The following is a 27,341-nucleotide window of genomic DNA, read 5'->3' on the forward strand; positions in this document are numbered from 1 at the left end:
GGATAAAAAAGAACTTTTTCCTTGGGGACACAGTGTCATTATAAAAACAGAATAAACACTTTAAAAACAAAACAGTCCTTTCTAATTTAATGAAAAATCTGTTAAATGCAACTTGAAAAATAGTTTTCATAACTCCCAAGGTGAGGAGATGTGTAAGTTACATATGTTTCACGAGGCCGCCCCCCCCCCCCCCCCCCTGCTCAAAACCAATGAGAGTTAAATACAACTCAACATGGCAGTTAATGTGTTCACTTACTGATACAAGGATAGAAATAGAGATTGATGGACCGGAATAAGACATAGGCATCTACAGACACTTTAGAGGTAGCATTGGAGGTCACTGTGGAAGAAGAGGGACTTTTTCATAAAGGTGTGGAACTAGGTAGCTCCTTGAATAAAACTGTAATATAGGAAAACATCCATTACTAATAAAATAGCGAGATTTCAAGTAAAGGGAGTATCAGTATTACTGATTTTTTTCTGTGGCGTCAAGCTTCATTATGGCTTGGTAGGGCACAGTGTGACAACCCATTGGAAGCCCACATGTCCAACAATTGCTTTGTTCACACAAGAGACATAATAAAAAACTATTTTACAGAATACGGGTGTGGGCATAGTATGGGTATATCTCAAAAATAATATTGAACAAAAGCAAGTTCCAAATACATGCTTTAGGACTTCCTTGGTCTTCAATGATTGAAGAAAAAGGGACAAGCTATTATAAGGAAAGCATCCATGGATGGTGGTAAAGCCAAAAAGGAAGTGATCTGATGACTACAGAAATCAGAATAGCAGTTACCTGGGGATGGCGGTTTATAGGATGCTAGCAAGATACCTAACCCATCCTGGGGGCAGAATGCTGAGGAAAGTGAGGAATCACAGTTTCAATAGCAGAAATGGTAGTGGGATGGCCTAAATGGAGTGCTACCCACCTGCATTTCTGGCCCGCGGTGGGTATGGGAGGTGAAGATGAGAAAACTGGAACATGGCTGTTAAGAGTAAGAGGGCTTTCCACTGTGAGCTTTCCTTCTCCTTTATTCAGTTATAATGTAGTTAGGAGACAGCTGTGGGAATTAGACATTTGATCCAACTGTGACCGCCATTGAGCCAAAGAATGAAGGTTTTCCATGTTGGAGCAGATGTTCTAGACATAAGGATTTGATCTTATTATTTCAATCGTTGACAGTGAAAGATCTTGAAATAAATATACTCTTTAATTCTTGTTTTGGTTACCATAATAAAAACAAGAGCTGAATAGTGCTGTTTGGTTTATAAAGCAAAGAATGCTGAGTCGATTTTTGATTGTTGAGAATCTAACAGCATTTCCTTGCCTTGAGCAAATCAACCACCAAAAAAGTACAATTACAAAATGATAGGAAGGGTGGGGGTATTGAGAAGACAGTTCTTCCTTTTTCTTATCCAGTAGTTCCTCCTGGACATGAAAAAGTCCTTTATGGGGTCTGTTTCCACCCCTCACCCCATGCGACTCCAGTAAGCTGGAGAGATAGCACAGGCCTCAGGGGAGGAGGAGTGGGGGTGGGCAGATCAGTGCTCAAAACAGGTATAGGAGTATACAGGGAGGCAAAGGAGAAACCCCAGCCTTTCAGACAGGCTGGGACAGTAACCCTATGTATTTCCAAGGTATGTTTTGGCATGAACAGTGAAAGGTCCTTATGTCCATAAACTCTTGAATTTCCATGTCAGATAAGGCCAGCAGAGCTACTCTGTGACAAAGCAGTTCTACTCTCAGAATTAATTTAAGGTATGCTCACACAAGAAGGAAGTGCAAGGATATTCACCGCAACTCGGTGGGTATTAGCAACCCCAATATCCATCAAGAGGGGACTGACTAATTAAGCAGATTATGATGCATCCATTTGGTGGACCACTGCAGTCAAAAGGGAAAAAACGCAGCACATAAAGGTGTTTTGATAAAAAGTGATCTTCAGAATACATCATGAAGCAGAAAAAGGAGCAGAGTTTACAGCTGCTAACATTTGGGTAAAAGGGGGGGGGGGTTGTAGAGTCTTTATGAAGACTTAAGCATGCATAGCCTAACCCTGGATGTCTACAAAGACCCTAGTGACAGCAGGCATGTTGGGGGAGGAGGCGGAGGTAGGGAGAGACAGCAGTGTTGAGGGACACACACTGTACATCGTGGGTGTTTTTGCCCAGCTTATGGATTGAATATTACCTATTCAAAAGTAATTATTAAAACACCTAAAGAATGCGTCTGTCCTCTACCACCTCAACATCAAGCCTCTGATGAGAGAGGCCAGGGGTAGGATTTAAAAGCCCACAGTTTCTTGCTCCCACACTTCCCTCCTCTCAGCTCCACTGGAGCTGGAGGCTATTGGGGCCAAAGCCTCGTGAGCTTTGGCTGGTCTTGTCCTTCTCCCACCCCAAGGGGCCAAGCCCCTTTCTTGTAGCCTCTTCCCCCCTCACTTTCTACCTTAGCCACTGCATTTATCAGGCAGATTTATTTCTACATGGTATTTTTCTGTTGCCAAGGGAGGAAAGAAAAAGGGCTTCTTGCTTCAAGTGGAGGCAGGAGAGACCCAGTTTCTCTCCCATCACTCATCCAAGAGCCTTAACTGCCAGAGCCCGTGCTTGTGCTTTCTGAGCTATAGCCTGGAGAATTCCTGCCCTGTGTCAACAGGTTGACCTGAGAATCTCACGAGCTGGGTAATATGGGAAATCTGAAAAGACAGACAAGTGCAAAGAACCCTAAGACAGACCCACCTACTTAGCTGCCCCAGATGATTGTCAGCTCCTCAGGACACCTATGACCAGAGTCACCCAAATGGTGCTTCCCAAAGGGACGGCTCAGTAGACATCCACTCGGGCCATAAGTTAAGACAAGGTCTTGAAGCTTTGGGCCTGCTGTTAGTGGAGGGAGAGGAAACAGTCTTATGCAGAGACCTGGGCCTCTCGCTGCCTCCGACCTATCTCTATGACCTCAGTAACACCATTCATCCCTGTAGAGGCTGAGCCAGTGGGTTGTAGCCAGTTATCAAATTGCTGAAGCTTGGGGACGGAGGGAAAGAGAGGGCTAATAGGTGCCTAGGTCTGGGCCCTTTGCCCACTGCCAGAATCTTGAGATCTCTGAGAAGGGGCAGGGGCCAGCTCTGTTCTCAGAATGGAGACAGCCTGAAAATGCCAATACCAGGTACAAGCCTAGGGAGGGGAAGGAGGGGTTACCATTCTAAGCTCACATCACCCACCTCTGAACTCACTGGGACCTGGGCTGCTACTTTCCTTACAAATCCTTTGTGAGAATGACAAAAAGGATCGCATTCCCTCAGGAGGATACAGCCTCACACCAGGGTACGAGGCTCGAGGCTCGGCATGGACTAGTGCTAGTGACCGAGCACTTTTGGCAGGGCAACAGCTCTGCTGGGGACCATCATCCCCTTGTCTCCGGCTTACTCAGGCAGATATGCCTTTCCCCCAAAACGCAATGCTGTGCGGCTCAGAAACAGGAGTGGTACACTCAACAAAATAGTTCCGGAATGTTAAAACCTTCCTGTTTTATGCTAAATAGCAGAGTCCTCCCTCCCTGCTCAACTGAAAAGGGGAAAGAAGGAAGAAGAATCTTCCATTGTTCTGAAATACATTCCGGGAGGACTCTATTCCCAGAACCCCAGGGCAGTTCCCTGAAGAAGTGAATGAAGGGAGAAGGCAGGGAATGCAAGGAGACCTGCGCCTGTTCTTGGGTCTGGCGGGCAAAACCACTGGAGCTGAAATCCAGGCCTCTGGCTGCTCCATCAGCTGCTCCCCCTCACTCCCAGAAACCGGCAATTCCAGCCAGGCCAGGGCCATATGGACATACCCAGCCTGGGGACGGGCACATCGCACAGAGGACTTAAATAGTGGAGCCTCCTAACCATGGGCAGTAAGTAGGCTACGAAATGTCAAATGAAGCTGCTTGTTCCTGGATGGGACATACCCTTATACCCCAATTATTCACAGCTCAAGCTCTGAACGTCTCACTGGGGGACACACATAGGCTATGGAGTCAGAGTCCAAGGTTCAACCAAGTAACCGGGCCTTGAGCAATGGCATGGCTCCTGTGAGCTTCTTTTCTCATCTGTGAATGAAGCGAAGAAGGCCAGCTTTGCAGGTTGTGGTGGGGATTAAGTAAGGTAATAGACATACAGGCCTTGGATGCGGTTGTGCACAGAGCTGTTTTCACTGTAAAGCCAAATGGAAATTGGCAAACCCCTCAGATCACTGTGTCAAAGTGGAGCTGTTGGTGACAGTATGATCAGTCTCCCATGATGCTGTAGATGGGGCCATCTGTGGGCCTACAAGGCTACCACTTCTGCTGTCCCACCCATTCCACTAGCAGGTGGCTGCTGCCTGGGACAGAATCCATCTGGGCAGTGTTTGTTATGGGGCAAGTGCCCTCTCTTAAGAGAAGCACATTGGCGCTGGGAGAGGGTTTATCTAGTCTAGCCCTCTCCTTTTGCAGATAGGGAAAAGGAGTCCCCAGAGAGGCCAAGGGCTGACTTCAGTTTACTCATCTGGTTGGAGCTACCCAGCCCACCCCTACCTTCCAGTCCAGATTTCGAGAGCAAGCCTTCCCCAGTACCACACTCCCAGCATCCTTCCAGTGTCCACCAGATACTGTCTGGGCTTTTACATAGGAGGTTCTCAGGCATCTGTATGAGGGAACATGAGGCAGAAGCTAGAAAGATTTCAAGGGTGAGGGGTTAGGAGGTAAAACTTGAGAATGATTCTACCCTGATGCCATCATCCCATCTGGGTGGACAAACCTTCAAGGAAGCCAGTGTTCCTTGAGCGTTTTGTATTCCTTAGGCAAACTTCTAACAGTCTGTGCCAGTTAGTGAGTCTTACTCAGTCCTCCCCAGGAGTCTTGGAATCAGTCTGTCCCTGAAATGAAAAAAGCCAGGCAGGTAAAAGTGGGAGGAAGAGGCTCAAAGGCTTGCCTTGGAGTTGTGGCTGGGAGAGCACTGCTGCCTGGTGCTGCCTTTCTGCTTCCCTCCAGGGAGAGAGATGCTCACAGACGCTGGCAGGCTGAGGACTGTGCTTCTCGTCTACCTGATTAGCACAGGTAGTGCTCACTTTGGAGGAGGCCTACCTGGCCCACACAGAGAGCAAAAGGACGTTTCTGAGAACAGGTAGCAAACCCGGGCTCCTAAGATGCATCCCACAGGAACCGAGGAATCCCATTCTGAGTCGGTTTCCTAGGCCCCAGAGTCAGTAAGAGCACTTAAGCCAGCAGGTTCTGGGTTCAGCTGACTTTATTAGGTCCAAATACAGCTGTGGGTGGTGACGTGGTGAGTGTGCTTGCGAGCTGACCTTGCCCGTGCAGCCGGGGCTGGTGCCACACAGTGGGCTCGTGCTAAGTGCCTTCTTGCCGAGTGCCCAGCAGCTTGAGGATTTCCAGGGCTAAGGAAGCCACAACACTGTCTGCAGACGAACTGTGAAAAGCAAAGCAAAGGAGAGACACTAAACAGGCATCTCCCCGGTAAAATGCCCTTCTTTCAAAGGGGCTGGCCCCTTTGGCACCTGACGTCTGATGGGCCAGCTGCTTCCTAGAGCTGCCCGTGTGCATCTTCAGGGAAGCAGAACCCTGGCTCCAGGGCTGTGAGGTGACAATCCCCAGCCTGCAGTCCAGGTGGGCTCAGAACTGGCCATGGCGGCCCCCCTAAGCTAGGCCTGAGCTCCTGGCTGTAGCCACCGCTCAACATCCGAGCCAGCCCTGCCAGGAGACTGCTACTGCGCTGTGAGGGCAAGTCAGGCCGACAGCAACCAGACCCCACCTGGCCCTGGGTCCCTCCATGGGCCTGCAGGAGCTGACTTGAGTGTCCCAGACCCACTGCTCCATGGTGCCACTTCCTGGCCCATAAGAGCTTTGGGCTGCTTACTCTCATTGGCATGGATTTGCAATTAAGAGCTTAAAATGGAAACTTTGTTACCGGAGCAGATTGTTTGAAACACATTTAAACCTGTGCCTTAACAACTGTTAGTAAAGAAAAGACGGACACACAGCAGTGACCCTTGAAGTGTAAAATTAGCTTGTGGCACCCTCTTGACTGCACAGAAATAGAGCTGTTACCAAACAGACGGGTGGTGGAGGGGGGTGCATAAAAGACACGGGTGGCAGTGGGGCTGCGACCGACCGGGAGGCGGTGCCATGCATTCCTGCTCCGTGCATCAAAGGCCCTGTGGGACGGCGGGAATGCGTTTGAACTCGGCCTGCCTCTGGCTGCGTCCAGGCTAGTCTGATGGGGCCCCGCCCACCAGCGCAGCCCCAGAGAGGCTGGCAAGGACGGCAGACCAGCCTCATCAGAACTGGGAACACTGCAGTCCACGCATTCTCGGCTGACACAAGAAAACCCTTTCTGGTTGGGCCATCTGAACACAGCCCAAATGAGACAACTTCGCAGTGGCAGCCTCCCCACCCAACAGAAGATCTGCCTGGCGTAGACATTTTAGATGCTGGCGTGCTGAGTGTGAGTGCAGAAGGGGCCACCAGCCTCATGGGAGCGCTGAGCCTTGTTTTGACACATATGGTCCAAATTTGGGTCCAGCATGAGGATGTACTAGCTTTGGCCTAAAGGCAGTCGGCGGCCCTGCTACGTGCAGGAGTCTTGCAGATGCAGGCACCTGGCGAGGAGGGGCTCTCAGGGGCTAATTCCTCTCCTCCGTGGCTTTCCCCGTACCCTTCCTCAGCACAAAGCTGCTTAGGGTGTCTTTGTCACGGCGTTTTGTACAAGGTGAGGATCCTGGGGATGGATGTTACCTGCTCCTCACAAACCAGTCTAGCAGGAGGCCTGTAGTCCAGCCCAGGGAGGCACTGTCCAGGCCTTACAGCCAGGGCCCAGCAAGGTGAGAAGGGGCCCCTCAGATCCAAGTCAGGCTCTCCTTTACCTCGCCTCACAGAAAACCACGAATAAGAGCTTACTCCTTCGGTTTAAGCTAAAGAGGAAAGGGTGGGGAAGGCTAAGGGGTGGCTCCTCCTCCCCCACCCAATCCAGGATTAAATGCAAAAGGCTGGCTGGAACCGCGCCTTCTCTGCAGACTCACCACCTTAGCGATGCCTCAGCCACAAAATTTTTCTTCAAATTAATACCAAACCCAAAACACACCAGGAAGCAGATGTCGCAGAACCCTATAGTTCTGAGAAGAACAGAAACTATCAGGAAATGGCAGACCCATCCTAAGTCCAGTGAAGGTCGGGCACCTTTAGGAGGTGGGTCCTCCTCCCTAGAGTGGGGAGAGCCATGGAGGCTCAGGCCACAACTTCTAGTCACCTCCCTCAGCTCTGGGGACAAAGGCCTGAGGCAGGAGGTGTAAATGCGTTCACCGAGCCCGCCACAGCCAGGCTCCAGCGCTGCCACACGCACTGAAGCCAATTATACGGCACCGGCTGCCTGGAGGATGGACACCTGGGGCAGCTTTCTCCTTGGTCCCATGTAATTTTTCTTTGCTCACTTGACGCTAACATTGTGGATAAGACTGTAAACATACATAAGCCCCACTCCCACCACCTGCCACCTCCTCTCAAGTCCTGGGGGGGAGGGGTGTGCCCCGGGAGCTCTCTCTCTCGCCCCTCAGAGCCTCAGTGTCACTGTGGGGCTGGCCGAGACGCCAGTGCCTGCTTTCACAGTGTGTAACACGCTCCCAGGTGACAGGCCTGGTGTGTGGATCCCACTTCTAGGATGTTCCAGACGCACTGACTGCACAGCCAAAGACCAGGAGGCACAGGCCACGTGCTGCCTTTCTCAGGAGTTCACTGCACCTCCCACGTGGTCATCATCCGCTCAGCCTCCTCGGATGCCTCAGGCTGGGATGTCCTTTCCCCTGGCAGGACTCAGACCTTCTCTCCCTTGCTGACTCGCCCCCCTCCCTCACCGCAGGGAGTGCCCAGTGGGAGGAGGGGCAGAGCATCCCTTCCCACACCGGGAGGGACCTCAGTGGGCAATGACAGGCTGGAAGGTGGTGGTCCCTGGTGTGGAGGAGATAGGGGGGCTGGAGAGGAGTGGAGAAAGGAATGGCTGAGAGTGTTTGCTGACCTGAGCAGACTCTGGACTGCCCCTCCGGGGCCCCCACTTACCCACTAGCGGGGGCCAGCTGCTCCAGAGCCTGCACGAGGCTGCCCGCACTCTTGAAGCTCTCCAGGTGTTTCTCGTTGGAGGTGATCTGCAAGGGTGGGAGGGAGAAGGAAGTGATCAGCTCGCCCATCCCTGATTCATACCCCGCTGGGTGGGCACCCTGAGTATCAGGCCCACACAGTGCTGCCTGAGGCACTGGGGGGCACGCAACCCCCTCTACCCCACCCCTCAGGGCGCTGCTGACCATGGGGATTTACTGGCCATGGGGGTAGAGGCAAGATGCTGGTGACCCTTGGGGGTGGGCGAGAGGGAGTCTGTTGGGGCTGGGGATGCCCAGTACAGGCCGGGGTGCCTCATGTGGATCCTCAGGAGGCTCTGGGTCTGGGAGCCTGACTTTTCCAGTTAACACAAAACTGTGTTGTCAGTGCTGGGACATTGTGGGGACGGCTAGTAACTGGAAATGTGTCTTTGAAGCTCTGAGCCCAACATGCCCTCTTTCAAGTGGGCAGAAGGATCCTGATCCTGGGTGCCTGGGGATCTGGGAGACCTGGGAGAAGAGGGACTAATAACCAAACCCCAGGAAGTGTGCCCACGCGAATCACCACAGTCCTGGAGAAATATACCTGGGCATCCCTGGCTCTGTGGCACCTGTTTACAGAGTCATGAACTCTCAGGGCTGGAAGGGGCTCAGAGGGGGATTTACCCAGCTCCAGATCCCAGAGACCTTGTAATTCCTAACCCACCCCCCGCCCCCACAATAAAACCAGTCCACGTCCTGGGAGGCAGATCAGAGATGGCTTGAGGAAGGAATCTTTGATTCTACTATTAGACTTATGCCTCTTAATTAATCATTCACATCCTATTTTTACCTTTGATTGTTAGTTTAAAATTTTTATAATAAACACTAATATGGCACTTTACATTTCAGAAGGCTCTGCAGTTTCCTATATGTTTTCTCATTTATTCTTCTCAACAGCCTCACCTTGCAAGGTAAATGTGTGGCATGTTTTATATATGAGGTAGCGGAGGCTCAGTGAAATTAAGGGGCTGCTGCAGGAGTTCACGTGGAGCCTGCTTCTCTCCCCACCATGAAGCTGGAGCCAGGCTGCCTTCGACTGACTTTGATCATAGCAACCAAAGCCGGATTATTATCTCCCCAGTTCTCAAGAAGAGGCTGAACATTTCTTAACCAATCACTCATAATGATAGGAAGGCCACAGGGGTAACTAACCCTCCACGTGAACTCCGAATTACACGTGAATGAATTTGCACCTCCACTGAGATCCTCTCCCACTTCCTGAGTGTGCCGGAGAACAGCTGCCAGTTCAACTGCATCAGGTGTGATTTTTGCAAAGATTTGCATCTTAAAAGAGCTGCATGTAAATTTGTTCTGAAATTAAACCCAACTTGAGTTAAAAAGACTACTTTCTGAAAATGTCAGCTGTAGTTCAATTATGTCTTAAGTATGCACAAACTTCTACTGAAGGTGCACTCCACATCAGGGGTCTTGGGTGAAGATTCCCACCTGATTTTTCTCAGAACTGCCTCAGAGAGCTCAGCTGCCCTACATCCAGGCTCACTGCCCCCGACCAGCCCTGCTGTAGGATTGCGGGCAGAGGCTATGCTCCCAGGAAATCACCCACAAGTTGCAAAGAAATGACAAGACTACATTCCCCCACAAGGCTGGTTAGAAGGTGCAAATAGAAAAACACAGTGAGAATTATGTGATCAAAGGAAGAGACCAAAATAGTATCATCATGTGCAGCTGAGACATAAATGTAGACATAAACAAAGCTGAAAGAATTAATTGAAAACTATGTGATTTAGCTGCTTAACTGAACTCTTATTAATAACATCAACTGTTGTCTTGTATATAAGGATATATTTTTAATTAGAAAAATAACGTTTTAAAATTATATCAATCACAGGTTCCAGTCCTGGGTAAGACAGTGAAAAACACATGCCACCCTTTCTCTCCCTTTGCATGCAACTGTCAAACCTGAACAAGCCAGAGGAGGTGGCTCATGCCTGCAATCCCAGCACTTTGGGAGGCTGAGGCAGGAGGACTGCTTAAGGCCAGTAGTTTGAGACCAGCCTGGACAACACAGCAAGAACCTTTCACTAAAAAAAAAAAAAAAAAAAATTTAAATTCACTGGGTATGTTGATGCACCTGTAGTCCCAGTTACTCAGGAGGCTGAAGTAAGAGGATCAGTTGAGCCCAGGAGTTCGAGGTTATGGTGAGATATGATTGGGCCCCTGCACTCCAGCCTGGGTGACAGAGCAAGACCCCAACTCTAAACGAAAAACCCTGGACAAAGTTCACAGCACAGCTATTGGAGAACACTGAAAAGTATTAGCAACAGCAGATGGGGACAGACACTGAATTCCAAGCACCACTAAAACTCATGGTGAGCTTAGTACTTCTTTCCCAGCCTGAACTCAACAAGCCCAAACCCCATAAGTGAGCGTTGCAGGACAGACAAAAAGCTCCGAGAGAAACCCAGCCTGAGGAGAGGGGAAGGGGACTCCCCAAAGTCCACAGGGAGTAGATGAAACACTCCAGGTTTTTTTCACTCCTTTTCCTTCACCCTCTCATGCCCCAGGCCATTCTGCGGTGGCAGTGGCAGCAGCAACAAGAGCCTGCAGACAAAGCTCTTTCCTCTTTCTCTGTTTTCCTAGTATTTGGCCTGGATGTGGCACAATTGTCGAAGTGGGCAGTTTCTGGCCAGAGAGAAAACAGGAAACTCAGGGAACCAGAAAGTATTGGGGAGATAATGCATCAGAAAGAGCTCAGGAAAACAATCCTATGAAACTGTTTGTGAACTCCTGGGCTCTCCCCCAACCTGTGCATGCCTGGAACTGATCCTAATAGCATACCAAGGACTCCAGGAACTAAACTAACAGATAACTCTCTGCCCACATCCCAGACTGACCCCTGGGGGAGGGACACCCGGATAGAGCCACACAGCACTGCAAAACCTTTGACACTGAAATTACAGTTCCAACCTGCAGCCTGAATCTAACCACCATAATTGCTTGCTAAAACAAAAATATCAATATTCTCTGTGGGGTTTCAACAAGAGTCTCATAATATAATATATGAAATGGCAGGATAAAATTCAAAATTACCTGGCATACAAACAACCATAAAAATCTCAACTCACATGAAAAGAGATAATCAATGGAAGACAATGAATAAAATGACATAGATGTTGGAATTATGTCATAAAGGCTTTAAAGTGTTATTATAAAGATGCTAAAAAAAAAAAGCAATCACTCTTGAAACAAGTATTAAAATAATAGAATGTATCAGTAAAAAAAATTAGAAAATATAAAGAAGAACCAAATGGAAATTTTAGAACTAAAAATATAATAACCAAAATTTGTAAAAATCTCATTGTATAGACTCAATAGCAGCACGGAGATGTTAAGAGGAAGGAGTCAGTGATTGAAGATAGAGCAATAGAAATTATCCAATCCTGGCCGGGCGCGATGGCTCACGCCTGTAATCCTAGCACTCTGGGAGGCCGAGGTGGGTGGATCGCTCAAAGTCAGGAGTTCGAGACCAGCCTGAGCAAGAGTGAGACCCCATCTCTAGTAAAAATAGAAAGAAATTATATGGATAGCTAAAAATATATATAGAGAGAAAAATTAGCCGGGCACGGTGGTACATGCCTGTAGTCCCAGCTACTTGGGAGGTTGAGGCAGAAGGATTGCTTAAGCCCAGGAGTTTGAGGTTGCTGTAAGCTAGGCTGACACCATGGCACTCTAGCCCGGGCAACAGAGCAAGACTCTGTCTCAAAAAAAATAAAAAAGAAAAAAAGAAAAAAAAGAAATTATCCAATCTGAGCAATGAAGAGGAAAAAAAGATGCGAACACAAGTGACTCCTCAGGGACCTGTGGGACAATAACAAAAGGTTTGTGTCGTTGGAGTTCCAGAAAGAGAGGACAGAGAATGAATGGTTGAAAGGTATTTGAAGAAATAATAACTAAGACTATTCCGAGTATGATGAAAGAAAGAAACCTACAGATTCAAGAAGCTGAGTAAAACCCAAACAACATAAACGCAAAGAAATCCACATCCAAACATATCATTATCAAACTTGCTAAAGACAAAATCTTGAAAGCCGGAAGAAAAAAATGATGCATTACCTGTAGGGTAACAATGATTTGAACTACTGTGGATTTCTCATCAGAAGCCATTGAGGCCAGAAGAGAGTGGCACACCATGTTCAAAGTGCTAAAAGAAAGAAACTATCAAACTAGAATTCTGTATCGAGCAAATATCATTCAGGAATGATATCATGATGTCAAAATGTTATTCAGGAATAAAGGTGAAATAAAGACATTCTCAGATGAAGGAAAGCTAGCAGAAACAGAGCTGCTATAAAAGAATTACTAAAGGAAGTTCTTCAAAGAGAAGGAAATAATATTAATACCAGAAGGAAACTTGGAACATCAGGAATAAAGAGCACAGAAATGGATGTTCTCTTTCTTTAGAAGATGTTTGGTCTTAGAAAAGCATAAAATATAACATATTCTGATGGGGTTTTCAAAGTATGTAGATGTAATATACAAGACAACTGGAACATAAGTGGGGGAGGGCAAAAGTAGTAAGGTTTCTTTTTCTTTTGAGAGTCAAGGCCTCACTCTGTTGCCCAGGTTGGAGTGTAATGGTGTGATCATAGCTCACTTCGACCTCTAACTCCTGGGCTCAAGCCATCCTACTAAGTAAAATTACAGGCGCACACCACCAGACCCAGCTAATTAAAAAAAAATTCTTTTTTTTTTTTTTAGAGACAGGGTCTCACTGTGTTGTCCAGGCTGGTCTCAAACTCCTGGCCACACGCAATCCTCCCACCTCACCCTCTCAAAGTGCTGGGATTACAGGTGTGAGTCACCACCCCTGGCAGTAGTATATATTCCAATTGAAGTGGTACAATATTAATCATAGTAAAATGTGAAAAGTTAAGTATTTTGTAATTCCAACATCAACTATTTAAAAAAAATTATATAAAGAGATAAAGTAAAAAACACAATAGATAAATTAAAATTTAATAATAAAACTGTTGAAATAGCTTAAAAGAAGGCAGGGAACAGAAAAGTAAGGAAATGAAAACACTAGAAATAACAGAAATCATATAAAAAGGTAGACTAAATCCCAACATATCAAGAATTACTTTAAATATAAATAAACTAAGTATCACAAGGAATTTTCTAAATGACTAAAAAAAAAAATGACCCAACTATATACTATCTACAAGAATCTTAATTCAAATATAATGAGATAGGTTGGTTAAACATAAAAGGATGGAAAAAGATGAAACATGCAAACGTAAATCAAAAGAAAGCTAGAGTGGCTATATTAATATCAGGCAAAGTAGACTTCAGAGCAAAGAAAATTACCAGAGATAAATAGGGATGTATTTTGATCAAAGGGTTATGTAACCAAGAAGACATAACAATAAATGTGCATGCATCTAACAACAGAAATTCCAAATATACAAAGCCAAAACTGATACGACTGAAAGGAAAGACAGATAAATCCATAATTGTAGTTGGAGACTTCAAAACTCCTCTCATGGTAAAGAAATAGGATGAGTAGACAAAACATTAGCAAGGAGAACCAAGCAGTACATCAACTACTTGGATCTCAGTGACGTTTGTAGAGCACTGAATCCATCAACAATAATGTACACATTTTTTCAAAGAATCTAGGAACATTCACCAATCTATACAATATTCTATGTCATAAAGCAAATCTTAACAAATTTAAAAGAACTAAAACCATAAAAAATATATTCTCTGATCATAATGGAATTAAACTAGAAATTAAAAACAAAGATAATAGGAATATTTCCAATCACTTGTAATTAAACAACACATTCCTAAATAATCCAGAGGAGCCAGGTGTGGTGGCTTACACCTGTAGTCTCAGCAATTTGGGAGGCTGAGGCAGGAGGATTGCTTGAGGTCAGGAGTTCGAGACTAGCCTCAGCAACATAGTAAGACCCTGTCTCTATGAAAAAAATTAAAAAGTTAGCTAGGCAAACTGGCATGTGCCTGTAGTCCTAGCTACTCAGGAGGCTATGGCAGGAGGATCACTTGAGCCTAGGCGTTTGAGGATGCAGTGTGAGCTATGACAATGCCACTGCACTCATGCCCAGGCAACAGAGTGAGACCCTGAGTCAAAAAAAAATAAACAATAAAAAAAAATTCCAAGGGTCAAGGAGGACATCCCAAAAGAAAATTAGTAAATGTTCTTAGCTGAGTGAAAATGACTACACAAAATCTCGGATACAGTTAAAGTGATGCTTCTTCAAGGGAAATTTATAGGACTAAATACTTATTTTAGGAAAGAAGAAATGTCCCAAATCAATAATTCACGCTTCCGCATCAAGAAACTGGGGGGCAGGGGGAGGGGAAGAGCAAACAAACCCAAACCCAAAGAGGGAAGGAAATAACCAAGAGCAGAAATCAAGATTAAACGTTAAGCCCCAAAATATCAATACTTTACATTAAATGTAAATTTACCAAATATTCCAAATAAAGGATTAATATTTGAAATTGGATATAAACAAAATAAAACACACACACACATATGTGTGTGTATATGTATGTATGTATATATGTATATGTAGCTTGTAAGATACATACTTTAAATATGAGGGCACATAATAGTTGCAAGTTAAAGAATGGGAAAAAGATATGCCATGCAAATAGTAATCAAAGACAGTTGGCATAGCTAAATACCAAAGCAGATTTTAAGGCAATAAGCATAACAAAAGAGGAATATCTCATATTTATAAAAAGATCAGTTGACCAGGAAGATACACCAATTCTAAATTCATATGCCCCTAATCACAGCCTCAAAATATATAAAGCAAATAAATAAAAATGACAAAATCAAAGTGAGAGTTAGATCCATAATCATGGTGGGACACTTTTCAATCTCTCCCTGTAACGTGCATACCTAACCCAGAAGGGACAGAGAAGTTCTATACAACAAAATTAACAAACTTGACCCAATTTACATATTCAGAAAAATTAATCTAAAAATTGCAGAATATATATTCAAGTGTGCATGGAAAATTTCCAAAGTACACCAAATGCTGGGTCATAAGGCAAGTTCTGACAAATTTCAAAGGCATAAAGCTAATAAGATATATCAGGGTCTGTATGACAAAAACTGTAACATGCTGATGAAAGAAAAAAAATAAGTGTATATACCATGTTCAAGGATTAGAAGACTCCATAGGATAAAGATATGATTTCTTTCAAAATCAAAGTCTAATGACATTTCTGTCAAAATCCGAGGAGGATCTTTGTAGTATAGAATAATCGATTATAAAACTTGTATAGAAAGACAAAGGAACCAGAATAAATAAAACAATTTTGAAAAAGCCAAATAAAATTCAAGGAATCATACTACCCAGTTTTAGGATTTACTACGTGGCTACAAAAACCATGGCACTGTGCTATTGGCAGAGGGATGGATGTATAGATCAATGGAACAGAATAGAAAGCCCAGAAATAGAACTATACAAATATTGTCAAAATTTTGACAAAGGTGCAAAGGTAATTCAATGAGGGAAGTCTTTTGAGCAAGTGTGCTAGAACAGATGCATGTCCATATGCAAAAACATGAACCTGCGAACATATCTTATACCTTATATAAAACGTAATTCAAAATGGATCATGGATCTAAATGTAAAATGTAAAACTTCTAGAAGAAAACATAGGAGAAAGTCTATGTGACCTTGGGTTTTTCAATGAGTTTTTAACACAAAAACACAATCCCTGAAAGATAAAAATTGATAAATTGGACTTTATCAAGATTAAATACTTTGCTCTTTGAAAATTCTAATAAGAGAATGGAAAGATAGGCTTTTCATTTGCAACTCACATATCTGATAAAGGACTTATATCCAGAACATAAAAAGAACTCTTAAAATTCAACAATAAGAGAACAAACCAGCCCAATGTTAAAAATAGGCAGAAAATCTGAGTAGACACTTCACCAAAGAAGATACATGGGTGGCAAATGAGAAAAGATGTTCAACATCATTTGTCACTAGGGAAATGCATGCTGAAATGGCAATGTAATACCACTAAATACTTATTAGAATGCCTAAAATTCATAAAACTGATAATAACAAATGTTAGTGAAGATGCAGAATAATAGAAATTCTCATTTATTACTGGAAGGAATGCAAAATTGTATAGCACTTTAGAAGACAGTTTGGTAATTTCTTACAAAATTAAACAGTCTTACCATATGGTCTAGCAATTGCACTCTTGAGTATATACCCAAGTGAATTGAAAACTTACATCCATATTAAAGCATGTATGCAAAATTCTCTTTCAGCTTTATTCATAATTGCTAAAAAGTAGAAGCAACCAAGATGTCCTTCAACAGGGAAATGGAAAAACAACAAGGAAGCCATGCATGCATCACTTGGAATGCAATCAAACCTGAATAGTCTGATGTGATTTTCAGAATGAGATACCAGTAAAAATAAGTCCGGGTAATGTTTGAATAAGAGTTTTAATTTGCCTTGCTAAATTGTTTTGACCCATGACACCAAACCATTTTTTATAATTAGTCCAGGTTGCAATATTAGGATTTCAAGTGGCTTTGAAATGCATGATCCTAGGAATGAATTGCTCCTTTCTCCCAAGTCTCCTCTTAGGCCATTGAAGGTTATACATTAAGATGGGAACCAACTTTCTTTTAGAAATATTAGAGTCCACTATATCTACCAATGTAGCCCTTAATCTTCTATTTTCTCAATACTTAAATTTTCTCAATAACCCAATTGTGGGTCTGCTCAAAAAATCATCCACCTACTTCTCTTTTGTGCTACCTAAGCAGAGAATGTTTTGTGCACACTGAGACCCACAGAGAAATCTCCTTGGTATTCTAAATGGGGGAGGAGTAAAGTGACCCTTGTCCATTGTGATGTTGAATTCATGGCTAAGTGACTATTGGAGAATTTCTCCTGGCTGTGATGACAGAAAACAAGAAAGGGTACTGCAGTGACTCTTTAAGAAAATAACGTAAGTTTCTGTTTAAAAGGTAGGTAGAAAAAAGAAAAGAAAAAAACATGAGATAAGACTGGAGAAGAGTATAAACATAATACCTACTTCCTGTAGTTATTTTCATTATTACAGTCAGTTAATTCCCCATAAGTCAAGACAAGCAAACTCAATTTTATTTTGCAATAATGTACTACAGCAGAGGTTCCTGGACCTCGAGTCCATGAGTGGATTTCAATATTTCAGAACATCAAATGGCTGGCATCCATTTCCTGCAAACAAAGTCATGTCTGCCTCACATTTCTCTGCTTTATGCTAAAAATGTATCAGCTGAGGCTGGAGTGTTAGTCGTTATCTCATGCTGCTAAGGCATCTGACTGGTAGCTATATGGCTAACACCAATCAAAACAGAAACATGAATTATACTAAATACATGAAGTTCACCTGGTAGACACGTGTTGTTCAAAACATGGGGTCCTTAAGGGAAAAATCTTAAGAGTTGGAGATTTGAGCTTAGAATTAGGATCAACTTGGAAAGACAATTCCTTTGCATCTGTTGGGGGTACATATATATATTAAAAAGTCAGATAATGCACTTTGGGTAAATACATAATTTTATTCAACCTTCTGCAATGGTCACTTTAACACGGCACTGTGTCAATCTGGCATTCAGGTACCACTTGGTATAACCCAAACATAGAAAGGAGATGCCAGTGTTCTGCAGAATCATCCCTCAAATTTCCTACCAGGCTCACAGATTGTAAGGTAGTGGCTTTCTACACAACACCGTGCAGTACAGAGTTTGGGATGGCTCTTTTCTGCATTTCAGCTTCCCCAAGTGCAAACTAGCAAGAGGAGCAATGCTGTGCCCCCTGGTAATGGCAGAACCCTGAAGGTGGCCAGCCTCTTCAGTTTGCAGGCAAGTTGTGACAACACGGAAGACCATGGCTTGCCCACTGCAAAGTGGCCAGTGAGGGACAAATCCAAGCCTAGTGTCTTCTCCAAGCCTGGGTATACCCTTCTCTGAGGCCTTAAAAAACATGCAGATCAGAATGCACTTCTGTGGTCTATCACCACGGCACATCATGAATTTATGCTCATAAATATGACTCACGGCATCATCCTCATGAAGCTCGCAAAATGCTCCAGCGTAGGCTTCGGTATTTAGAAATGGTTTTTGGTGTGGAAAGATACGTGGCTGTGACCTAGTCAGATGCGGGTAGGCTGTGGCACTTTATGAGTGTGCGATAATATATGTCTGTATCTTTCGTGATCCTGAATGTGTGTGGCAAAGCGAAGCCACGTGAGCTCCAACTTTCTAACCAGGGGTGCCTCTCGACAGGCCCAGGCAACACTGACAGATGAGGAAAACACAAATCAGGAGATGAAGCTGACACGGAGCACGCAGCCCAGGTGCTCCTTGGCGCTTGTTATTACAGACACACACATCACACAGGGGAGGATTATTTTAATTCTGTAGCCTTCAGATCTCATAAATACAAGTAAAAACAAGCAGGTAACTATGACAACTTTACTTCAGAGAGTTTAAATTTCAAAAATAAACCTATCCATCCAGCCCCTTTATTTTGTTCTCTTAACATATACTTTGTCTTCTCTTCAGCTGGAGTTTTCATGTTACTTCAAAGCCATTTCTCCCAGTTGCGTATTGAGACGTGCCACCTGCTTGCCACTTGAAGCCAGGATGGAATCTGGAGAACCTCTGGTCAGCGTGATGCAATCTGGCAGTCCCTCCTGCACGCACTTTCTACCTGGCGTTGCAGTGTGCACTCTGGGTCGTTCCAGAAACTTCGCAAGCTGCTGCCAGGGTCTCACCTTGGATATTCAGATTATAGCAAGTCTGCATTGACACATGCTGCTCTGCAATCGGGCCCATATGCTCATCACATCTTCCACAAGATGCTGAGTGCAGCTGAGACCGAATGGAGTAATTCTCATGCACAGCCTGGGCTGCCTCACGGCATCTGTGCCTTCCCCTGGAGTCCATTTAGCAACTTTAGGTTCCTCAGAAAAACCAAGTGAGGCCCCTTCTGCCCAGGGTTAGGAAGCAGGGGATAAAGAAAGAGAACTGTAGGTGTCCCTAAGGATTCCTGTAAGTGGATCTGCTGATCACCAAGGGCAAGGGGTACCAGCTGGGGCTTCAGGGAAGAGCTGGGTCTGACAGATGAAGCAGCCCAGTCACAAAGCCCTGCTCACCAGGATTTGGTCCAGACCTCCATGAATGCAGGTTCTCTGCAGAGAGACAGAGATATTGCACTAAGCGCCCTGAATGGTATTGGAGCATAAGCAGTGCCATCTTTGCATCCAGGTGGGCCACCATGCTTGGCTTCTTCCACATACTGCATGAAGCATAGTATAGCTAGCTTAAACTCACTATGTTAAAGACCCTGCGTAGTACTGAGATCTGAGAAAGTGGTAGCATCTGGAATACAATGATTCCTCAAGGTGAAGGAGGCTGGGACAGGAGAGGAAGAAAATGGCAGACCACCTGCTGTTCAAGAACATCCAGGAGTCTCCACGTTGTGGGCTCCAGAAGAATGGGTGGGGGAAGGAAGTCTGCACAGGGCATTAGCAGATGTGTAGGGGTAAAGCCAACAAAACCTAGGTTTCGAGTAGAAACTGTTGTGATTCATCTTTATCTACAGAGATAAATAAATCAAAAAGCCTTTGAGTAAAAAGGGCTTGGGATTTGGGTCAAGAAAAGAAATTAACATTTCTGAGTACCTACTGTATTCAGGAATGGAGTTAAGTGCTTTCAAATATATTATCTTCTTTTTGACAACCTTGAAAAACAAGTATTACTATATTTATTTTACAGATGAGGAAACGGAGGCAAGGAGGTCTTGTGTGACTCATCCAAGGTCACTCAGCCAGCAAGCAGATCAGCCAGCAAGCAGAGGCACTGAGATTTGACCCATTAACTGCAACTTTAAGACCCTTGCTCTTCCCAAGAGACCATTCCATCCTCCCATCTTCCTCTAAGTTTCCTATACAGCTGTGGGCTGATTGGCTGATTAATAATAATAAATGACTGACTACACAGGGTTTCATTCTAGCTCCTCTACCCACCTGCTGGGTGACTTTGCATAAATGGCCCACCCACTCTGTACCTTCTGTGGGCCACCTCTTGCAAACCGCATGGCCCCCTTTGTTCCCCACCACTGTTGTTGCTCCTCCTCATTTCCAGTGGGAGCAGGGACCAGAGAATTTCTCTCCTGGACAGAATCAGGGCCTCCTGGTCTTGACCAAAGGAGTCTGTGGACCCTGCACACTGTCCAGTAAGCTGTCCCTGGTATGGAGCCCACCACACATTTGGCAACATCTCTCAGAGCCTGGCTACCAGAGGCTTTGCACTTCTTGCTTGGCACTCACAGGGGGAGGTCTGTCCTTGCTGGTGATGGGAAGTGAATCAGCAGCTTGCTGGACAGCCACTGTGGGCCGTCATCTCATGTTCTCTTCACAGTGCCCCTAGGAGGACGGTCCCCTATGATCCCTTGTTAGAGACGGGGTGAGGTGGTGGTCGGTAGTGGAGCTGGGGTGGAAGCCCAGATCTCTCTCCTGCATCCCACCCTGTTGCTGCGCTGCCCTTTGTTGTCCCTCTGTGGCTTCCCACCCTGGTCACCATGTTCTCTTTGCCTCCTGTCCCGAGGGTCTGTCTGCAGGAGCACCTGACACAGCAACAGGGCCAGTATGTGGCTGGGGAAGGCAGGAATTGACACCTCCCATGTGTAGTGAGGGTGCTGACATTCTAGGGCGGCGGAGCTCAGGCCTCTGAGGAAGTGGCGTGGCCTGCAGTGTTTAAGTCAGAAGCCTCGGGGGCCAGCCCAAAGTGGCAGCACTGTTCCTCTCCACTGATATTTCCAGATTTGGAAAGGCAGTGTGCGCAGAAGCAAGGATGGTGAGCTAGCATTCCATTTTCGAGCAGTATGGGAGAACAGGCTTTGGTGAGAACACAGCAGTGTTGAAGGATTTTCTTCTCTCTCTTGACCTTTCTTCCCTCCTGACGTCTGTACACTCCTCAACCTAGCCTGACACCTCTGCGCTTCTCTCTTGCCCAAACTCTCTGTACCTGTGGGCACCTGCTCAATCTAGAGGCCACAGAAATGACATGCTGAAGATATGAATGCTTTTCTTTTTTACCCCATAAGACATGACTATTTTCTAGAAGAAAATTGTCCATAGCTACCTTCTTCATTTTAGGCCAGCCAATTCTCTCAACTCTCTGCAGGGCAGTAAAAATGCCCTTATTGCTTAGAAACTGTTCATAATTACATCAGTTTCTGGCCATTAAATCCAGTAAGTTTAAAATGTTGAATATAATATAGCTGGCGTGGGAAATCTTTTAGGCCTTATCTAACTATCTACAACAGCCAAGTCCAAAATAAGTGAGGAGAAAACAGTTTTCATTGGTAACATTTACGGTGTAGACTTCTTGTGGATATAAGAATAAACTAGAGGTTAGCGCAAAGAAAGTTCTGGTGAAATATAGGATCAGGACATACCATTTTGCCCAAGAGGACCCAAACCAAGTGCATACTAAGATAAGCATGAGAGATGAGATTTCTAAGGGGTTGGCGCTAGGATGTCAACCATGGATGCAGCTGGAATCGTCTCCCCATGAGAGAAAATATTCAAAGTAGTAACCATGGTGTGATTTTGGTGAGTGGGAGAACTTGGGTCGTCAGAAGTGAGGAACTGTGTGAGTAGATACTATGCACACTTGATCCCAAGAATTCCCAGCAGGACTTTAGGAATACCATGGGTCATGCTGAGGTGCCTTTTGACTATGGAGTCACTATTTTGAGCTGTGAGGGGAGCATGTACGATGGGGACTCTAAGGTGGGAAAGGAGAAGTAGGTAGGAGAAGTGGCCTAACTGTGCCCGTCTCCAGCCCTTTCTCTGAACCTTCCACTGGATGGAGGGGAGCCAAGTAGAACGATGTCAGGTCAACAAGGCCAAATAAGCCCCACAACTTCCTTCGTTCCTCAGTTCCTCACTCTATAAAGTGGGGAGGCTGTCGATCACTAGACCGCTCTGTGGTGACTCAGCCACTATAAATAGGGACAATCAGGAAAATGCTCACAATATAAAGTAAAAACATAAAATGTAATTCTGTCGGGGAGAAGACAGGATGTACTAAACACCTACTATGTGCGGGTCTCTTTAGATTCTGGGATGTATCCTGGGGGTGTCACGGTAGAGCTTCCACTGTGAGACAGACAACTAAAAAGTAAACAAAATAACTTGAGATGCCAGTAGGTGTCATGAAGAAAATGAAGCAGGAGGAGAGGAGAGCAGTGGTGTGAAGTTGGCCAGAACAGTGTCCCTGAGAGCTGACACTTGAGCTGAGGTAGAAGGATGAGAGAACCAGCAGTGAGAGTATGTGCAGGACTTGTGCTCTAAAAAGGGGAGACAGCAGCAAGCACAAAGGCCTGAGTGGGAACGAGCTGGGTAGAGATTTCGAAGCTGCAGGATCAGGGGCCAGCTGGAAGCAGGGACCCAGGCAGGAGTCACTGCGGAGTGGTCTAGGTGAGAGGCGACAGGGACGAGGCACCTCACCCAGGAGTCACGTGCCAGTACCAGAGCCCCGACCACGCTGACCTGACATCTCCTCCCTGCCCTCCCACCAAGGCTTCAATCGGGAAGACACCTCGGGGCAGGTGTGAGCTGGCAGGTGGCTGTTGGGGTGAGCATGCCAAACAAGCCAAGCACTGCAGGGCCAGATGTCCAAATACTCCTTCTGAGGAAATGGGAGAAAAGTCTGCATCCTTCTCATATGGAAACAGAACCCTTGAGATTTCTATCAGAAATAAAGTATCTCAAGTACTCTTCACAGAAGAGGAGAAACAGAACTTACATTTGAAAATGGGCAACACTATTATATACTCACTGAGTGGAGGGGAGATCAACTAATTGCCAATAGTTAGCAATCTTTTCAAAAGACTTATTAGACGAGCATTTTATTTTTTCGTTAAGTTTTAACACATAGTGAAACTGTCACCTAACTGAGTGAAGTCTTCAGCCTCCTCCTGAAACACGTGTTACAACTGTGGGAAAGGTCAGTTGTGTATGGCCAGCTGTCATTTCTGCTCTTAGGAACGTGCTCTATTGAGCAAACACACCTTTGCTGCAGGGAATCCACTGAATCCACAAGCATGGAAGGGAGACCTGGGAGATGGCACGGGGCGGGGCGGGGGGGGGGGCTACTACTCAGTCCCCACAGGCCCTGAGACAAGCCATCACAAAGAACCCCAAAGGTATCAAGTTGGGATTTGTAAGGTGGGACAGTGGGCCTCGGGGACTGAGGGACATGAGAGGTGTCCAGGCCTAGGGAATGGAGGGTGGGCCAACACCCAGGATCCTCAGTCTGGGCCAGGCATTAAGCCTTCAGTCAGCAAGGTAGGTGAGGGGCCTCTTCAGGGCTGGTGGCAGCTCCAATGGCCATAGGTAGCCACAGCCAGCAGAAGTGCGACCCTGCGGGTGGCAGCTTTGAGAATGACCCACATGCTTCCTAGGACTCAGAGACAGCCACCTCCATGAGACTCACTGTCACCTTAGGACCCTCCTCAACATGATGAGAACAAGGCTGAACACAGTTGGGCAACCACTGCCAATGAGCTGGCGGAGCCATCTGAGCCAAGAGTCCGCTCACTTCCGCTGCGGCCTTTCACTGCCCTCCAAACTTCACCACCTACTTCTGTGACCCTCTAATGAAACATTAAGGGCCACTGAAATTCCTTCAAATTGACAAAATTAGGAGGAAAATAAGATCGAAAGGAAAATTAAAGCACATTTGGTTTACATGATTAAAGCCGTCAGGCACCAATTAATCAAAATTTAGGCCTCACATTGACTGCTGGACAGCTGAAAACTCTCATGTTGGCTGTTGATTTTGTTGAGAGACTTGATCAAACACTGACAGACTCCATTTGGAAACATTTTAATAATGAACGTTTTCAGAAAATGAGCACCCCCTTTGAGAGACCTTGCCCTCCCCTCCACCAGGCAGGACCACAGTTTGGGGACATTCTTTGTGATGCCCTTGAGAAAGTCTGGCTCCAGAAGGAGAGAAGGTGCTCGTGAAGTCTCTGGGTTTTCACCTGTTTGAGAGAGACAGGTCCGCAGTCTGCAGACCCCAAAGCATCCATTGTGCACAATGGGGTGGTGACAAGGAGCTGTAAGCTCCCAGGCATCTGCTGACCCACATGTTTGCCCCTATCTGGGGCAAATCTGGTGGACCACACAGATCCCAGCAGAATCTGTATGCAAAGGAAACAACTTCCTGGCCAAGTGTCAAACTGGCCTTGAGATAAAATTAACTGAAGCAAGTCTCAGAGGCTTCCAGGGGCAACATCAAGGAGCCTGGGTATTCCTCTTTAAAAGGCCATGACAGACTAAGTTTACCACCCTCTCCCAGCCTCTGTCCCTCACCCTTGTAGAGACCCAGCTGGAGCAGAGGCTGGTACTGGTGGCAGGACAGGGTTTGGGATCCTGGATTCAAAGGAGCTGTGACCACCATGTGGCAATCACTGCTTCTGGGAAACTCTGAGCACTTTAACAGGGACACAAGAGCTTTGTTCCCACTGAGTCACTAGTGGATGAAACTGAGGCTCTAGAAAAGCCTCAGGTTGGCTGCAGACTCTGCTCACACATTTTGCAGAGCAAAGGGGAGACACGTGAGGAGAGGGCCTCGCAGAGTCAAGGTCCGAGAGCTCTAAGACCAAGAGAGACTCCCCACCAATCCAGGTGAGCCACCGGGGAAAGGCCGTTGGCCACAAAGAGGCTGGGCTTTATCATTGTTTCTTCATGGCTCTGAGTACAAGGTTAGGACTCTGGGAAGCCTAGGAACATTATCCTAGAAGAAAACCTTCCAAGTGTTTTCAGATGAGTTAGAGTATCGATAACTTACAAGTGCTTCATGAACCCCAGCTGAAATGCAAAAGTATTCCAAGAAGGTTTTCACTGAGCAAAGCCAGGAAAATAAGCTAAGACTGAGAAAAGGGTTTCAACAGAGGGAGAAGGGAGAACTCCTACTCTGCCTTCTAGCTGAAGTGCTGCTAGCCCTGCCTCCAGACAGCCTCCCTTTACTGCTGTGGGCCCTACACCCCCATGGGCTCTGCTCAGGAGGCGGCCTGCAGGTAGCAAAGGCAGCACGAATGGGGGTGGAGCTGCCTCTGCATCTTCTAAGTGGAGAACGTCACCCTCTTGCCACCTCCCCCCTGTGGCCAGGTGCCTGTGTGAGCAAATGTATGGGGGGAGGGGTGTTGAGGCTTTTTAAAACTTATCTTAGACAGACTCATTTATCCTGAAATGTGAACATGGTGGATGTAAAACAGTGGAAGCTCCAAATACCTTAACTCTATGAATTCTGAATGACTCATAAGTCCTGACTTGACAACAGCCTTGGAGAAAAGTCCTTCACGTGCATTACTCCCATCGACCTCAGAGCAGCATGACTCCTGCTGCTACTTTCACGTGCAGATGAGGAACCTGCCATCTCATGAGCAAAGTGACCAGCCACCCCTCTTCCTGACTTAGAATCCCTGGTCTCAACTATCAAGGGACACTGAGAAAAAACAAGGGGGCCTTCAACTCAGGAGTACAAGCCGAGCTGTCTACAAGACCAAGAAAGCCTGTAAAAAAGGAGTCAAGCTGTTGCTGCGCTTGACTTGGTGGCTTCGTGACACAGCTAACTACTGCACATTAGTGTTAGACATTTGGCAATGTCTGGAGACATTTTTGGTTGTCACAGCTGGAGGAAAGGGGAGGTGCTGCAGGCTTCTAGTGGGTAGAGGCCAGAAATGCTGCCGTCCACCCTCCACTGCACAGGACAGTCTGCATGATGCCGAATTACCTGACTAAAGATGCCTGTAGTGCTGAAGTTGAGAAACCCTGGGCTAGACCATCAGATTGTGTTGTCTTCTCATGTTATACTAGGATGTCTTTCTTTAGAAGGTTATAACCCCACCCAACACACACACCCTTCTTTTCCCCTGTGCTGAAGTTGAGTCTTGGACCAGCCTTTCTTCTAACACATACCACCCTTCCTTCCGTGGTACGTGAGTCAGTGGCCAGCACTGGCTGGATCTGACTTCAGAGTGAACTTGTGCTTCAGGGTCCTGCCGGGCTGCCCAAGGCAGAGAGGCTCTAGCAGAAAACCCTTGAAGTCCCCACACTCCACTATTCCCACATGTAGCTCCAGAGAGTAAAGACTCAGCTCTCCAGGTGGAGGCTTTGCACACAGCTGCTGGGAAGCCAGCCGAGGAGCAGCACGTCAGACACAGCTCGCAGAGGCCAGCCCTCAGCTGCAATCTGGACCACAGTGCTTGTGGGTTACACTGACCCAGCCCACCCAGGAACACAGTGCACAGCCTGACCAACTGGCACTCACCTGCCACCAAGTGGTTCTTTTTCCCATATGACCTGCTTGAGAATTTAAAGCAAGCTTTATCACACACATCTGAAATTGGTTCTATATGAGTTTTAGAACACAGGATTCTGGGAAAAAAAAATGTGTGATGAGAAGGACTTCTTTGTTTTGTATTTAGGGCATAATCACAGGTATCCCCGGGAAATGAATAATTCCATCTACTTCCATTAGCTTTACTACTAATTTCAATGCAAATCCATGAAAGGAATAAAGGTCCCAGACTGTAGGAATCTGACATGTCACTCAACATGTCCTTTTACAGAAAATCCTATAAGCAGAGCCCTGGCTTAGTCAGATAAATGAGCTCTAGGACTTGACAGTCCTGTGCAAATGCACCGTCTTCATGTCTGGATGAGGTGGGAGAATGCAGCATTATCCGATGGCTCCTGTAATTGAGGGATATTACAAGGCTACAATCCATTTCACCTCATGTTAAGATGCTTTGGTTCATGGTAATGAAACATGAGTTAAGATCATAAGGATTCTATTTTAATGAACCGCATTGTGTAAAGATGCAAATTTATGAAAAACAAATTATTATGTAAATTATCTACATAAGAGAAGGACCTTCATGGTAATTTTTTTTTTTTTTTTTGGTAGAGATGGGGTCTCACTATTGCCCAGGTTGGTCTTGCCTGGCCTCAAGTGATCCTCCCACCTTCATCTCCCAAAGTCATAGTATTCTTTTAAGTAGTACAATCTCCATGTCTCTTAAAGTTATCCAAATTATAACCATTTGGTTTTACAGTTTCTTGTAAAGTTAAATTAC

At 45.7% G+C, this 27,341-nt stretch overlaps 1 protein-coding gene across 1 annotated transcript in view; it reads right to left on the reverse strand.

The window, feature by feature from the left end:
* Positions 1-5,048: 5,048 nt before the first annotated feature.
* The window catches only part of ULK4 (unc-51 like kinase 4), a 561,027-nt gene continuing 538,734 nt past the window's right edge, over positions 5,049-27,341 (reverse strand). The window contains exons 36-37 of the mRNA XM_069475562.1: positions 8,087-8,172; positions 5,049-5,447 (exon numbers count right to left, since the gene is read on the reverse strand). Coding sequence (XP_069331663.1) covers positions 5,369-5,447; positions 8,087-8,172 — 165 coding nt within the window. The 3' untranslated portion in view covers positions 5,049-5,368. The remainder of the gene's footprint in view (positions 5,448-8,086; positions 8,173-27,341) is intronic.

Source organism: Eulemur rufifrons, chromosome 7 (assembly GCF_041146395.1).
Source record: "Eulemur rufifrons isolate Redbay chromosome 7, OSU_ERuf_1, whole genome shotgun sequence".
Lineage (NCBI taxonomy): Eukaryota > Metazoa > Chordata > Mammalia > Primates > Lemuridae > Eulemur > Eulemur rufifrons.